This window comes from Carcharhinus amblyrhynchos, chromosome 2 (assembly GCF_965287045.1).
Source record: "Carcharhinus amblyrhynchos chromosome 2, sCarAmb.v2.hapA, whole genome shotgun sequence".
NCBI classification, from domain to species: Eukaryota; Metazoa; Chordata; class Chondrichthyes; order Carcharhiniformes; family Carcharhinidae; genus Carcharhinus; species Carcharhinus amblyrhynchos.
Genome location: NC_137325.1, coordinates 136,135,266 through 136,151,878, shown reverse-complemented (window position 1 = coordinate 136,151,878; position 16,613 = coordinate 136,135,266). Strand labels below are relative to the sequence as shown.

Below are 16,613 nucleotides of genomic sequence, written 5' to 3'. Positions count from 1 at the left end.
TGATATTGAGGTGGATGATCAGCCGTGACCTAGCTTCATGACTTGAGGGCTGAATGGCCTGCTCCTGTTCCTATGTTCCCGCAAAGTGGAGTCAAGTAGTAACATTACAAAACAAGTCAACAGGAACTGGGGATAAAATTACAAAATCAAAGCAGAATATAGTACAAACACAGTTGGCAGGGCCAATAAACTGTCTCTCAAACAGATTAATATGACCAGGATCAGTTTGATGAATAACTAATTACACCATAGCATCATTATCTTCAATTCAATCATTATCTTAAATTTAAAGACTAGTCGATAGACTAATCTACCTTTGAATAGAAAAAATCCATCATGAAAAACAGAAACAGTAATAAGATGTGCACTTACTCCTGGTGTTATAGCAGCACCAATGCCATTTTTCAGTTTCGACCTGCCTCTAACTCCCCGACCCGGGTGCCCTGTACCACGTGGCCTCTTCTTCCCAGGAAAGCCAGCACCACGACCCTATTGAAAGCAGTACTTCAGAAAAGTCTGGTTTAGAATACAACACACCCACAATATTTCCAACTAATAAAATTTTGCATTTTTGTAGCGTCTTTGACATAATAAAACATCACTATAAGGTGCTTTACAGCGGCATTATAGTACAGAGCAAGACACCAAGCCATATGAAGAAACAAATCAGATGATCAAAAGCTTGGTCAAAAAGGTAGGTTTTAAGGAATGTCTTTAAGGAAGAGATGCAAGGCAGTTTGAGGAAGGAATTTCACAGCCTAGGTCCAGGCACTGAAAGCATACCAATGGAGCTGCAATTATAATTGGGAATCCCTCAAGAGGCCAAAATCATAGGAGCTCATAACTCAAGAGGGTTTTAGGGCTGGAGAAAATTGAAGTTCAGAAGGATACACAGTCGGTGAAGTGGCTTGAAAATAAGAATGTCAATTTTAAAGTTCAGCTGTTGCTTAACCAAAGGCTACAATAGGTCAGCAAGCATAGAACTAATAGGTGAAAAGATTTGGTGCAAGTTTCGACAGGGGCAGAAGGGTCTTGGGTCACCTCAAGTCTGCAAAGAGTAGAATGTGTGATGCCAGCCAATGTGTGATGGTCAGTCGGTTGATAGCTAAGAATAGAACTGGGTGAGTGCAGTCCCATCCCATCAGCTGGTCAACTGTGGAGAGGTGCTGGAGGAAAATGGTCCAATCAACTGTGTCAAAAGCTGCAGACATGTCAAAGAGGACAATGAGAGATAGTTTGCCTTTGTCAGTCACTAGGAGAGCTGTTTAAATATTGTGCTGGGGTGGAAAATTGACAGGAGGACGGAAAAATAGGTGATGAAAGCAAATGGAGGTTGGTGATGGAGTGATAGCTTGCAATGCATAGTTGCCAAAGGTTGTTTTTCTGAGGAGAGGCATGATGACAGCACATTTGAAGACAGGGACAGAACCTGAGGAGAGACAACCATTGAGTGTTGGCTGACGTGGGAGCCAGTTGGGTGGTCAGTAATTTAGTGGCAATAGGATCTTGACAGCATTTAAGTTTTTATCTTGCCTACCTTGATTTACTTTACAATAAAGAAAAATGACAAATATTAGTCTACGCAAAATTAAAAATAAATTTAATAGGTAAACATTTTGTCAATAAATATTAAGAAGAAAACTGAATTATCTGCCTTCAATATTGCCTACCTTATTCCTTGAAAATATATTATATTTTAAAGCCATTAGGAGAGATCTACCTTCAATAAGGATGGTGGTAATTTCAAGAACAGTATATTTTAGAAGTTGTATATGCTGTCAGCTGGCAAAACAATGTTTTTTTCCCAAGCACACTGCAAATTAGTCACAGTTCTTAGATTAGTTCTTATGTCTTTTTGATGGACCTTATTTTCAAATTAAATATTAACCTGCAAGCACTAAAAATCAGCAATAAATCAGTGGAGAGGATTGGAAACTACGCTCAAAGAAAGGAGAACCTCTTTGTTACTGTCAAATAACACGGACTTGTATGCTACAAATACATGTTTAGAAAATCTACAAATTGTGTAAAGGCCTCATTATTGACAGAAAACTTCAGACATTGCTGCTTTTATCTGCCTATTTTTTCCGTAAATGGTAAGCTCCTCCTCTATAGTCATTTATTCAGATCTTTGGTAGGTTGGGTGGGGGAAAAGGAGATCTCCAAAGGCTTCAGACTTCTCTGGTATCTTGCGCAAATGCATATTCTTCGCTTCGTAAGACTGGACAACAAAAACAAAACAACTGTTTAATTCCTGGCAACCACAACAATGCCTGATCTGTCCTGAACTTCAAGCCGGATCACTGAATTGCAATCAAATGCAGGTAGCCAGGTCAATTTTCCTTACCCTAGAAGTCAACATTGGTACACAGAGGCAGCAATGCTTTGATGGAACATATGCTTTTGGAGATATTATAAGGCATTAAAGACATCCATTAGTGCAGTTGTTAATGATAAATGGGGTTTTACTTTCTAACCAAGCAGTTTAAAACATTCCCAAAAGCCATGCAAAGTATATTGTTGTTGGAAGAGAAGAGACTTAAGAATCAAAAAGAAGTTACTGCACAGCTGTGGAGGTTACATCATTCCTATCAATATTGTATGCCAGATATCTAAATATACCTCTGTGGTGAAACCTACAATCAATCTTTAAATGGTGCAGTAAGAAAAAAATCCTTGCCCATAATCTTTGCAAAAAGATGTTATAGATTGTAATGTTAAGGTTAACAGTAGTGGATGAGTTCCAAGGATCGCTGAAGTTGATAGACAACATTTGATGCCAGTCCTAAAAGAGCCCGAAGGTCATTAAATCGAACTGTCAAAACTGATGCCACAGCAGCAAAAAAAAACTTGGTAACTTACTTTCTAGCAGAATGATTTTCTATCCTCTTTTAAAAAGATGATTAACTAAATAATAGATACAGTGGCTTGTAAAGGCCTTTTCAGGTCATGAGGCTGACATTTTGTTGACACCTTTCTCTGCAGTCACCATGGGTGCTCGTAGATTTGGAAGTAATCTGCAAACATCTTAAAATTAGTCAACTGATACTTTGGTCCAGTTGAGAGCAAACTGATAACAAGTCCCAGTTGGCCACAATTCAAAACCTGAGGTCAAATTTGACTGCTCTCAAATACTGGAGGTAAATGGATCAAACATAGAAGACACAATGACAAAAACAAACATATCTGAGGTAGGCCATAAAACATAAGCTTTCGTAGAAATTTCTGATCTCACTATCATAGCGTTCAACACACACAAATTATTTCAGAGTGTTTGCCTCAAGCATTCTTCTCAGAAGATTATCCTATGTGAAGCGGATCCTGGCATCATCCTGAAATGGTATTTTTACTACTTGTACCTACAATCCACTCTGTTTCAATCAATAACAACATTTTCTAGGTTAACCTCTTTTTTTTTAAAATTGAGCATTTTTTATATTTCTACGAACCACTGAATCCCTACAGTGCAGGAGGCAGCCATTTGGCCCATTGAGTCTGCACCAAGACTCTGAAAGTGCACCTTACCCAGGCCCACCCCTATCAACATACCCCTAAAATCCAGTGGATTTACCAAGGCTTATCCACCAAACTAGCACATCTTTGGACTGTGGGAGGAAACTGGAGCACCTGGAGAGAACCCACACAGTCACCCAAGGCTGGAATCAAACCTGGGTTGTTGGTGCTGTGAGGCAGCAGTGCTAACCACTGTACCATCATGCCACCCTCCTCCCGCTTGCAAGGGTGAAAAGTGGAAATTTAACAAAAACACTTCCCAATATAATTCAGTTCTCTGCTATTAGGGATTACCAATTGGATCTTCTCTGCACTGTTCCAAAGCTTGCATTTTTATCTTGCGCTTCAACTGAATGCAGTTCTCAAATATGACCAAATGAGAACATTATAATGCTTGAGCCTCAGCCTTGCACTCTGAAACTGCACTTACATAATGCCCTATTACATCCCAAGTTGCTTCATGTATATTAGGTTGACACACACAATTGTTCCTTTGTTCACAGGGTCCCAGAAAACGTAAATAAGATGAATAACCATTCATGTGTCTGTTTGTTAGGCTTGTTAAGAGCAGGGTCAGGTGATAGAGGCAATTTTCCGCCCGGATACGTGAAGAAACATTGGATTTTCTATGGCCAAAACCTTTCACTGCCAGTGAGGCACAAACTAACAGTGTGATGGAGCAGACTCCATTTGTCTGGAAAGATGCAGACGCACCAATATCAACTGGTTTGACACTATCCAGAAAAAGACAGATTGTTTAACTGGCACTTCATCCACTTGGGTAAACATCCACCATCTCCACTACCACCTCCAGTGGCTGCAGTATTTACTGTCTACTCGCCACAGCTTCCTCTGCGGTACCTCCCAAACCTGGACCTCAACCAGCTAGAAGGACATAGACAGCATGGGAACATTATTCCCAAGAAATACATCATCCTTACTTGGATATACAATCTAATTCTTCAGATAGCCTTGGTTTAATCTATCACCTGGAAGCTAGTACTTAAAATCACAGAAACCCTACAGTGCAGAAAGAGGCCATCTGGCCCATCGAGTCTGCATCACCCACAATCCCACCCATGCCCTACCCCAATATCCCTACACATTTACCCACTAACCCCTTTAACCTACGCATCTCAGGACACTAAGGGGCAATTTTTAGCATGGCCAATCAACCTAACCCGCACATCTTTGGACTGTGGGAGGAAACCGGAGCACCCGGAGGAAACCCATACAAACATAAGGAGAATGTGCAAACTCCATAGACAGTGACCCAAGCCGGGAACTGAACCTAGGTCCTTGAGCTATGAAACAGCAGTGCTAACTACTGTGCTACCATGCCGTCCTTTGGGCGGCAGCACACCCTTGGTTGCACACTGATGTGTCAGCCTAAATTACATGTTTAAGTCACATAGTGTGCTTTGTTTTTAGTTCAGTTAGGGCATCATGTTTGGCACAGGCTTTGATGGCCGAAATGCCTGTTCGTGTGCAGTACTTTTCTTTGTTCTTTCATCAGGATTGAATCACAATCTGCAACTTTACTGAAAGCAGCACTGGTGCACCATAGAAAGGAAACTGAATGATAGAGAACGAGTCTGAAGATAAATGCCAAAAACACTGCCTCGAGACTCAGAACAAAATAACGCTGATCAAAACAGGAACACCAGTAAACAGTGACATTGAACACAATCGCTGGACACCAGGCACACCCAACAAAAATGGCCCTTTCAGAGCTTAGACTAAAGTACAAAGAACAGTATAGCACAGGAACAAGACCTTCAGCCCACCAAGCCTGTGCAAATTACGTTGTCCTATCTAGACCAACTGCCTGTATCCCTCCATTTCCCACCTTTCATGCGTCTATAAAGGTAAGTCTTAAATGTTACTAATGTGTCTGCCTCAACCACCTCACTTGGCAGTGCATTCCAGACCCCCCACCACCCTCTGTGTAAAAAAACTTTCCCCACACATCTCTACTGAACATTTCCCCCACCTTACCTTGAACTTGTGCCCCCCTGTAATTGTCATTTCTGCTCTAGGAAAAGTTTCCAATTATTCACCTTATATATGCCCCTCATAATTATATAAACTTTATCAGGTCGCCCATCAGCCTGTCTTTCCAGGCAGAACAATCCCAGTTTATTCAATCTCCCCTCGTGGCTAGGCATAGCATACCAGGCCACATCCTGGTCAACCTTTTCTCTACATCCTTCATGTCCTTCTGGTAGCTTGGCAATCAGAATCTGCTAGAGGCCCAGCAATTTCCTCTTGTCTGTCTCAGTAATTCTGGATAGATATAATTTGGCCCTGGGGGTTTGTCCACCTTAGTTCTTGTTAATACACCTAACACTTCCTTCCTCATAATGATGGCTTGCTCTAGAGGGTTTACATACCCCTCCGAGACATCATCAATTGTGTCGCTCTCCTTTGTGAATACCGATGCAAAGAAGGATCTCATCCACTTCCTTTGGTTCAACAGTAGCAGTCTGCATTAGTTGCATTACCAAAAACAGTTGGGTAAATGGTTAAAATCTTTATAGCTGACAGACAATACAGCTACCTTCTTACTCAGATCTTGGAATAAGAAATTAAAATTTCTTCTGAAACATTTCACAGCTTGATGATTTCTCCTCAACTATATGAAATGCTAGAGAACCAATTCTGTATGTGTTCCTATATTGGTTAATCTGCAAACTATTTGAAGTACAGTCCATCTTGTGTCTTGAGATAGATAGAAAGCTGGTTAGCAGAGGGGAAGCAAAGAGTTGTAATAAATGGGATATGTACTCGGACCCCAACTGTTTACCTTACATGTTAATGATTTGGATGAGGGAAATTTATACATCATCTCCAAATTTGCAGATGATAGAAAGTTGGGTGGGGAGAGGGAGCTGTGAGAAGGACGTAGAACAGATGTTTTAAGTGTGATTTGGACAGGCTAAGTGAGTGGCCATATGCATGACAGATGTAGGACAATGTAGATAAATGTGAGGTTATCCACTTCAGTAGCAAAAACAGGAAAGCAGATTATTATTTGAATGGGTGTAAACTGAGAGGTGGATACTCAACAAGATCTTTGTGACCTCATGCATCAGTCACTGAAAGGGCATAAGTACAGCAGACAGTACAAAAGGCAAATGGTATGTTGGCCTTCATAGCAAAAGGACTTGAGTATAGGAATTGGGATGTTTTACTGCAATTATATATGGTGTTGGTGAGGCCACAGCTGGAATATTGTGTGCTGTTTTGGTGTCCTTATGTGAGGAAGGATGCCCTTGCCTTTGAGGGAGTGAAGTGAAGGATTACCAGGCTGATTCCTGGGATGGCAGGTGTATCATATGAGGAGAGGCTAAGTCAGTTAGGGTTATATTAATCGAGGGATTGAGTTTAGGAATCGGGAGGTAATGCTGCAACTTTATAAGACCCTTGTCAGGCCTCACTTGGAGTACTGTGCGCAGTTCTGGTCGCCTCACTATAGGAAGGACGTAGAAGCTATTGAAAGGGTACAGAGGAGATTTACAAGGATGTTGCCTGGACTGGGAGGCATGCCTTATGAAGTTAGGTTGAGGGAGCTGGGTCTCTTTTCCCTGGAGAGACGAAGGTTGAGAGGCGACCTGATAGAAGTTTATAAAATGTTGAGAGGAATGGATAGGGTGGATTCTCAGAGGCTATTTCCCCGGGTTGAAATGGTCGCTACGAGAGGACACAGATTTAAGGTGCGGGGAGGCAAGTACAGAAGTGATGTTAGGGGTAAGTTTTTCACTCAGAAGGTGGTGAGTGAATGGAATCGGCTGCCGTCAGTGGTGGTGGAGGCGAACTCGCTGGGGTCTTTAAAAGACTTCTGGATGAGTATATGGGATTTAATGGGATTGGGGGTTATAGATAGGTCTATAACCCCCAATTGGATTGGTAGGTGTTGATGTGATCGGCACAACTCTTGGGCCGAAGGGCCTATTCGTGCTGTAGTGTTCTATGTTCTATATTCATTGTAGTTTAGAAGAGTGAGAAGGGATCTCACCAAAACTTACAAAATTCTAACAGGATTAGATGGGGTATATTCAGAAAGAATATTCCCAATGGTGGGAGAGTCCAGAACTAGGGGTCATAGTTTGACGATAAGGGAAGATTTCAAGAAGGAATTAGATATAGCTCCTGGGGTTAAAGGGATCAAGGGATATGAGGGTGAAGGCGGGATCAGCATATTAAATCTGATGAACAATCATGGTCATATTGCATGGTGGAGGAGGCTTGAAGAGCTGAATGGCCTCCTCCTGTTACTATTTTCTATGTTTGTTTCCATGTATCACAGTGCACACAAACCTGTTGAACAGACACTGCCTTCAAGGATCACTTTCCAATGATTTAATGCTTCTTAATATACTCTTGTGGAGAAATAAAGGCAGATCTAAGGATAAAGCAGGTAAATACTAATTTCTGCAAATGTTTGTGACAGGATGTACAGAACTTGAAATGGGGTAGCAGCCATATTAAGAAGGATGCTACAATTTTTAAGCCAGTGTATTTTAAATTGGAAGCAACGAAATCTACACATTCACTGTTGGAGAAATATACAGTATTAAAAACTTTTTTTTAAGAAATACTGAAAGTAAGATTACAGTTACAAATTTGAACAGCGCCAAATCTGCCTGAGAGAAAGCAGGGCCAGTCACACCTACTTCCCTTGGAGATTAGGGAACTCTTGCTGGAATCCAACAGAGTTTGGGCATATTCTAAAATCAGTTGAAAAAAAGCATTGCTCTCTATTAAGCTAGAATCCAAAATTTTAAATGTTAACTATGCTGCCCACTGTTGCAGCACAAGTGCATTTCTCTCTAAACATTTCGCAAGAAAGTTAGTTTTAATTTGGAGGGAACAACTTAATTAAAGTCAAAGGGAATGAAGCTGGTCAGTTCGATGAAGTATTGAGACCTAAGGCAGCAAACAGAAGAATGTCCTTGGGATTTTGTTGGCAGGTTGTCATTGTCATTGACACAGCATGTTAAAATCATTCCAAAGAATGTTTACTACAGAATCTTCTCACTGGCCAATAATAGACTCAGGTGATGTTTCAGCATTAATCAAGAGGACAGTTGACCATTGCTTTATAGGTCTAGGGAGAAATAAGTAAAAATTTAAAAAGAGAAAAGCAAGTTCCAATAATTGAGAAAAGTGGCCTGTTTAGGAAAATAAACTAAATATTTTATTAAGATTAATTAAAATGCATCACATTGAAGGAACAGAGTTTATCATATTCATTAGAAATTATTTTTAAGTACACTAAATGTATTCTGTGCATTTTTATCCGCTTCTGTTTGAACATAAATTCTGATTTTACTGTCTTCATAAATTTTTTCCAACCTTTACGAAAAACATGCCTCATTTTTTGAGCTGGATATTCATGTTCCCTAGTACTAATTCACTGTAACACCCCAAGGGCAAGAAATATATATAATATTATATAGAGTGCTTCAATTCTGACCTTTGTTGGTTCCTCACTCCTGTATAAATTATTTTTGTTTGGCACAGCTTTTTAGTTTTTTGACTGGGACGGACAGCATTGAAATTTGAATACAACAACACCATAACACAATCTAAAACAGCTGGACTGTCATATTTGTGTTATGAACTTGGACTTCCTTCAAAGAATTAGTAAAGAAATAACCACTGTAGCATTTTTCTCATTCATTCAACCTTCACGTAAAAACATTAGTCCAAATTTAGCACATTGGCAGAAAGGTTCTGCAATGTTCAGGTCAACTTGGAGCAATCCACACATCATCTGCAGCTAATCAGTCAAGACTGTAATATTTTGTGAAAGCTTACAAGGTGTTCTAAGCAAGTGCCTTACAGATATTTTGACAGAAACCCTTGTGTTGGCTGCGGATTCACGAAGTGGTCACCTCAAGTGTTTTCAATCTTTGGGAAGTCCTGCTCTATGGTCAAGAAATGGATCTACTAAACTAGCAATTCAGTGTTTGGTAATTCACAAGTATTGATCTGATATGGAAAAAATAGTTGCCAAGCTTTGTTTAAACTTAATAGTGTCATTTACATCAACAAGAGAAACTCACAACCAAATGGTATCCCCTTACAATGAAAGAAAAGAAGATACAGGTGGGCTTGTATCGCAGTTTCAGAATAAACATGTGTTCCTCCCATTAACCTGGTTGAAAGGCATGAACTCCACATTGACTTGCATTTGAACTAGAGATTTTTGTGGTCTGTCAGGTACCATATCATTCCAGACTGTATATTTATCCACTAAAACTTGGGATGGAGAGAAGAAAAATCCATGTTGAATTCTGGGGGTATTCTATGCAGCCTTCTCAGACTATCTGCTCATTGAAGGTTATTTCCACACTCAAGTGCTATAGTAGAAGTTTGACACTGAGGGAGAGAAGGGCCAGTTGTGTATCACAAATATTTCTTACAACACCAGGAGACACACCTTTTGGAAAGAGGGAACAAAATGTCAGTGGGATGGGTTTAGCAGCTGCAGCTAATTCCTTCTGTGGTACACCAGTGCTCATTTGGATTGCAACTTATGACGATCCTGTACTGATGATTGTACCAAAAGTGCAGTGGTTAACCATTTGCACACCGATTAAAAGAAATATGAATTACACTTCAGTCACTTGTTCAGAACTGAATAACTGATGACCACCAGCGCATGAGCTGAATTCCAAACAAATTATCCATTGGTTTACCTTTCCTGCAATCTTACATGCTTGAGCCCAATCCCCTACCTGAACTGGGGCGGGAACATTTGGTACAAATGGAACAAGAGTTTCTTCTCTGCACCTGGAGGGCTTAATTTATATATATCTGTACTTAGGGTAGCTTTTCAGTAAATAGGACCGTCATGAATTGAACTTGAAATCGGTGTCAAACCTGTGAAAGTTAGATTAGATGGTACACATATAATATAACCTGGTTTGGATAGGATCTAGGAAAGTCAACACAGATTCCAAAAGTGGAAAGTAAGGTATGTTGACTAGTTTGATTAGAGGGCTGATACTCATGGAGTATCTGGTAGAAGTCTTTGAGATAATGAAAGGGTAGATGCAGGGGAAATGTTTGCACTTGATGGGGTGTTCAAAACGGGAGGCAATAAATATTACAGAGTCACTAATACAACTGATAAATAAATAGAGAACCCAGGAGGAAGTGTTTTATCCAGATAGTGGCATGAATTTGGAACACACTACCAGGTTGAACTGCTTCTACTCCTTATGTACCACAAGGAGCATCTGAAGTAAGTAGCACAGCTTTATTTAAGGGGAAGCTAGATTAAGATAAGGGAGAAAGGAATAGAAGGGCGTACCTATAGGATTAGAGGAAAAGTGGCAAAAGAATACCCGTGTGGAGCATAATCTAGAATAGACAAGTTGGCCTAAATGAACTGTTTTGTGCCATCAACTCTGTATGACTCCTGTGTATCGGATGAAGGAGGTTGTGTTACCCCCATAAGAAGAAAACTTCATTGTGGCTTTTCAAAAAGAAACCGTCCTTCAGTTTAAAAAAAAATCTAGAGAATCTTGCAGAACTGAAAAATAAATCTTTTCTAAGGTGTAAAGCAGAATCAGTACACTAACAACAACAGGCAAACAAGAACCATCAGCATGGTTCAGGGGGAACCATTTGGAAATTCTACATTTCCAGAAGCAAAGCTGTACTTGTAACATGTACATGTTGGGAGATAAAGCTACAACAGGAGTCGCACTGATTCTCCAATCTCTGTTGCCTTATGTGCAGAGACAGAAGGGAAGACATCACCCGTCAAAAGGAGCATTAGTTTTTGAAGGAACAATCATCTTCTCTAATGCAGAACAGCTATAATTCATGTTATATCAGAGAGTTGAATGAACCAGGAATAAAAATAATCATTTCACTACCTTAGCAGATACAAGAGAGAGAGAGACCCAAGCCAAATGTAAACAGAAAAGGAATAAAAATCTGAAATAATATGAATTACCACTTTGATGTTCCAAATGGTGTTCTGAGGTTGCTTTGTTTTTACCATACTCTCCCGAAATTCATAATTGTCTGTAGACCAGGAAGGGGAACTCATGGCATTTGTCGCCCACATGCCCTAGGATATGGTAGGTGAAAAAAGATGTAATTGGGGAAACCCCCAGCAAAGTAAACTTAACTCCTAAACATGAAACTAATATGCAAAAAAAAGAAGAAAGCTTAGGACATTTTTTCTCTTGTAAGGTATGAAGTTTTAGATAAATAAAATTGCGAAATCAGACTGTGCACCGAAAAGAACGTATATGAGGCCAAGGAACCAAAATTGTCCTGCTGCAATCAAATTATTTATTTACAAATGCACTCTGCCAAGGGAGAGATGGATGAAGAAAAAATTAGAACACTTCTGTCCTAAATACGTCTCATTTTCTTCATGAAAATGAGAAACTCTAACTTAAAGGAGCTGCATTTCTTAATCCTGCGTCACTTGTAACTAAATTGCTGACAGTGCCAACCTTTCACAATCAATAGTTTAATAAAAATAAGAAAAATTAGAAGAGAAAAATGCAGTTATCGATAATCTGTAATGAAAACAGAAAATGCTCTTCATAGACAGGAGTTCAAGAAGCATTCGAAGGAAAGTATCAATTAAGGATCTGTATCAGAAACATTAACCCTTCTGTTCAAAACTTTCAGCCTTTTCTGTTTCCTGATATCCATACCCACTGGCCCCATTTGCTCAACTAAGAGTACACTTTAAACTTAGAAATGCTTCTGCTTCTCATCCAGGAATGCTGTTTTGATCGTGAGTGTATTAAATAAATAGTAGAGGCATTTCCAATCCATTCAAAACTGAGCTCCATCACCACAGCCTACAATGATGAGCATATTGACTCAATCACATTCATCACTCTACCCCAACCGGGATTGAGGACGCATTCCATAATTCATAAAATGACCCTCAAGAGAAATACAAACACGTGAAATTATGTTTCAAATAATAAAAAAATACAGCTCCTTTAATTTCAACATTATAATATGCAAAGTAGAATTAATAAATTAAAAATAAGCTGTGAAAACCTCTAGTTCAATGGAAGAGCACTAGCAGTTCTCAAACACAATTTTTCAGAACTGATAAACACCAAATTTCAGGAGAAGTTCAAAGATTCTAAATCACTACGAGAGAGTACATCTTCCAAAGAACTGTGTTCTACTGCAAAAGCATCATAAATTTCATACCAAACTAAATCTTATGAAGGAAATGATTATTATTGATGCTCTAATGGAATTATGTAACTGTGCAAAAGAATGAAACAAATTACATAAACGCAATGTGTAGTCAAAAAAAAAATTTGCGTTATGCATTCCCAGCAATGATTTTAATCACAGAATACCATTGACCAATTACACAAGAGGAAAAAAGTCTCATTTCAAAAATAAATATGCTAGGCATAAATAACTACAAGTAGCGTCTTTTAAGATGAAAAGGGACCGTCAAAGGGCCAATCAATGGATGTCCTGTTTGTATGACCTCTCATTTAACAAGGACACATTTTTAATTCTTAAGAGCATAAAATAAGGTGATGCAAATGTCCAAGTGTCATAATCTTATGTAAAGTTAGAGAGATAAAAACCTTCATTTGTTACTGTGCCTCAAGTCATGTATAACCAAACTCAGTGAGGCTTTCCTCTCCCAATACCACTAAAGGCATCACCTAACCTGAAAGACATAGATAATTCTGTATTAAATACTTATTTAGTTTGAATAAATGATTGGAATAATTAAGAAGCTAAAAATAGGAAATGCAATTCAAATAAAACAAAGTATGTTCCCGAAGATCGAAGACACACGCGCACACAGCCAGTAGATGGGATTCTCTGGTGCTGCTGCAGTGAATGGAGTTTTGGCTGAGCACCAAGTTTTTCATTTCTGCTAGAAGTGGGGGAGAGGTGAATAAGAATGGAGAATTCTGCCCATGGTCTCAGAGTTGACCACAAAACTTAACACTAATCTGCGTAAACATCCAGATCAAATTGAAATTACCAACCTGAGTGGCAGGAAAACCTTAATCAGTGCACCTTTTAGGGCATGAATTACATCTCTCTTATTTTCTCTCTTATGCAACTCCTTTCTCATCTAGTTAGTTGCTACAGTATTTACTGATGAAATCAGAATTGTGGATAATGGGCCAAATGATGGGCAATTATATGAATTTTGATGCCTGGAAAGCTTTCAGTTCACACATATGTAAACTTAAACCTTTACCACGTATGCATGAAATAATTATTTAGTAGCACATGGAATTTGCAAATCTTCTTGAAATTATGCAGTAGAGTGCTGGTGGTGCACCAAATTGCATCAACTGACTCAAAAACAGCTTCTTCCCAGCTGCCATCAGACTTTTGAATGGACTTGCCTCATATTAAGTTGATCGTTCTCTATACCCTAGCCATGTCTGGTAAGACTACATTCTGTACCCTCACCTTTCCTTCTCTTTGTATGGTATGCTTTGTCTGTACAGTGCAAGAAACAGTACTTTTCACAGTATACTATTCACTGTTTGTTTGTGACAATAATAAATCAAATCAATGATACAATCTTTATTTTCAGTGGGATTTGTTGATGTTCTTTCATTTGGATGACTGTATCGTTGTTGGTAACGTATCACCTTTCACACAGGTTATCCCAGGCAGAATGATCCCCAATGTCGAGGTGGAGGTGTGCAACAAGTAAAAAGAACCTAACTATCAGATGCAATACTAGCGGCTGAAGGAAACATTTTATTCTGCAGCATCAAAGACGCATAAAATTCAAATAGGTCAGTACTGTTTGCTTCAACCTCCTCCAGCAGGACACCCAAGTTTGGAATCGATGGAATTTGTTGCAAACTACCTGTTGCATTTAAGTCCATTACACTAGATATTAACTATCTCAAAAGGCACAAAAACCAGATAGGATTTAGAACACAGAACATAGAAAAACTACAGCACAAGCAGGCCCTTCGGCCCACAAGTTGCGCTGATCACATCCCTACCTACTAGGCCTACCTATAACCCTCAATCCCATTAAATCCCATATACTCATCCAGAAGTCTCTTAAAAGACCCCAACAAGTTCGCCTCCACCACCACCGACAGCAGCCGATTCCACTCACTCACCAGCCTCGGAGTGAAAAACTTACCCCGACATCTCCTCTGTACCTACTCCCCAGCACCTTAAACTTGTGGATTTATCCCCCCCTGCCCATCAGCTCACCAAGAAGAATGTTTAACAACCAGAGGTGTTCAACAAATGGAGCGACTGGCCTTTCTGGTTAGAGAATCAACCAACTGCAGTGGTTCAAAACAAAGGCTCATTAATATCTTTGCAGGGCAACTAAGGAGAGGGCAATAAAATGTAGCCCACAACTTAAAATATAAGCAAGTCACAACCAGGAGTACAAAAGGGAATTCAAAACTAAATGACAAAGACAACTACATTTATTACAATGAGTAAACCGCTAAATTCATAGATACATTGCATAAAATCAGGAGGTATATGGGCAGGATGTCTGATAATGGTTTGAAGAAATTCATAGACATCACAAAATTTCAGAATAAAATTAAGTGGAAAATGCTCAAATGTTCAATGCATGTTAAGAAAATTCAAAAGCTCCAGAATATATATAATCACATGGCAGTTCACACTCTGAAGGCTCAATCAGGAAATGTTAAGTGATGTCACCTTTTATATAAGTGATTTGAAAACACCATCAATAAGGCCTACTTTAATCAGTTTGGAATGTCACTGGCTCACATGAATACAGGGCCCCGATTTCTTAACTGGAGTTGAACTACATGAATCATTGTCCTTCTCTACGGTGTTTACACCAATCCCAGCCCAGAAAACAATGGAAAAGACAAGACCAACAGGTCCACTGAGCATGCCCTCAACTATCTGGACTGCACAGACAAAAGTCTTCATCCAATTCTATTCATCATTCCTTAGGCAATGACCTCATTCAAGGTGAACAGCAAAAATGGATACTAAATTCTTAAGTGATGAAGAGCTAATATCAGGCACTGAAGGCTCAAAGGAACAGAGTCATTCTGCGCTATCCAGCTGTTGAGAGATCCTCTGCAGAAGGAGCAAGTACAACAACAAAGATAGGACACATCAACTACATGAAATTAGTTCATTTCGGACTTTGACAAACACGCAGTTATCCTAAAAGGGCAAAAATACATACCTGCTCAATAATTGTATTGTTAATCTGCAGACTGACAAATGCAGTTAAGTACTCACATGGTCACAGTCCATAATTTAGGCTGGACACAGCTGGCAGAGCACAATGATTCAAAAGCTAATCTATTGGACACAATAAAAAACTAGCATCCTTCTTCCATGTTGCTATGTATAGCTTTTAAAAGTTATGTAAGGCAACTTTCCAGAATGATTTTTGAGCCAGCTCCCAGTTCTGATGCTGATGAGTTGGCTTGGAGGTTCACCACAGCACCTAACACTTGGTTAGTCGGCTGATGGAACCAAGCTACAGATGTTAAGTGCACGTTTACATCGAAATTATGCATTTCACTGTTCAGACTATAGTTTCAATAATTAACACATTTCCTTTAGCACCACAGAAACTTGCATAGACATGTACTGCACTGGTAAAAGGTTATCCATTCCTTGGAGTCAGGCTGCACTGAAAACAACTGCAATTAAATACATATTATACAGCAAGCGAATATTTAATTTGCCTTCTTGTTACTTTTATAGTTTTCCAAAGTGTACATCCTCAGTGACATCTGCTTCTGATTTGACATCTGATGCCAACATTTTCCAAGGTACAGGAGAAAGAATTCCATTTGTATGAGAGTCACGCAGCGGAATATGAGAGGAGTGAGGGGATGAAAGACATACAAAGGAGTGAGCTAGAATTATATACCACAGTGAAGAAAGGTTAAGAAATGGAAAGGAGAGGTCTCATGCATCAGGGTTTGCACCTTTGCAATGAGGTGGCTCAAGTTTGGAAATGTGGAATGATGCATGCTTCAACTGAAAATTTGAGAGGCCTCAGTAAAGAGCTGACATGGTTTTTATTGATTGTTTATGAAATAAATATTGAAGTTAATGTGAATCAGAAGGAA

At 39.4% G+C, this 16,613-nt stretch overlaps 1 protein-coding gene across 7 annotated transcripts in view; it reads right to left on the bottom strand.

The window, feature by feature from the left end:
• kmt2ca (lysine (K)-specific methyltransferase 2Ca) overlaps positions 1-16,613 on the bottom strand; it is a 491,907-nt gene that overhangs the window by 132,143 nt on the left and 343,151 nt on the right. For 6 of the 7 annotated variants that reach the window (XR_013889503.1, XM_080213017.1, XM_080213041.1 and 3 more), the window contains exons 15-16: positions 11,489-11,605; positions 373-489 (exon numbers count right to left, since the gene is read on the bottom strand). Coding sequence is in view for 6 of the 7 variants with exons in the window: in XM_080213017.1 (XP_080069143.1) it covers positions 373-489; positions 11,489-11,605 (234 nt within the window). In the remaining variant the exon portion in view is untranslated. The remainder of the gene's footprint in view (positions 1-372; positions 490-11,488; positions 11,606-16,613) is intronic. The other variant, XM_080213060.1, reaches the window with a different exon arrangement.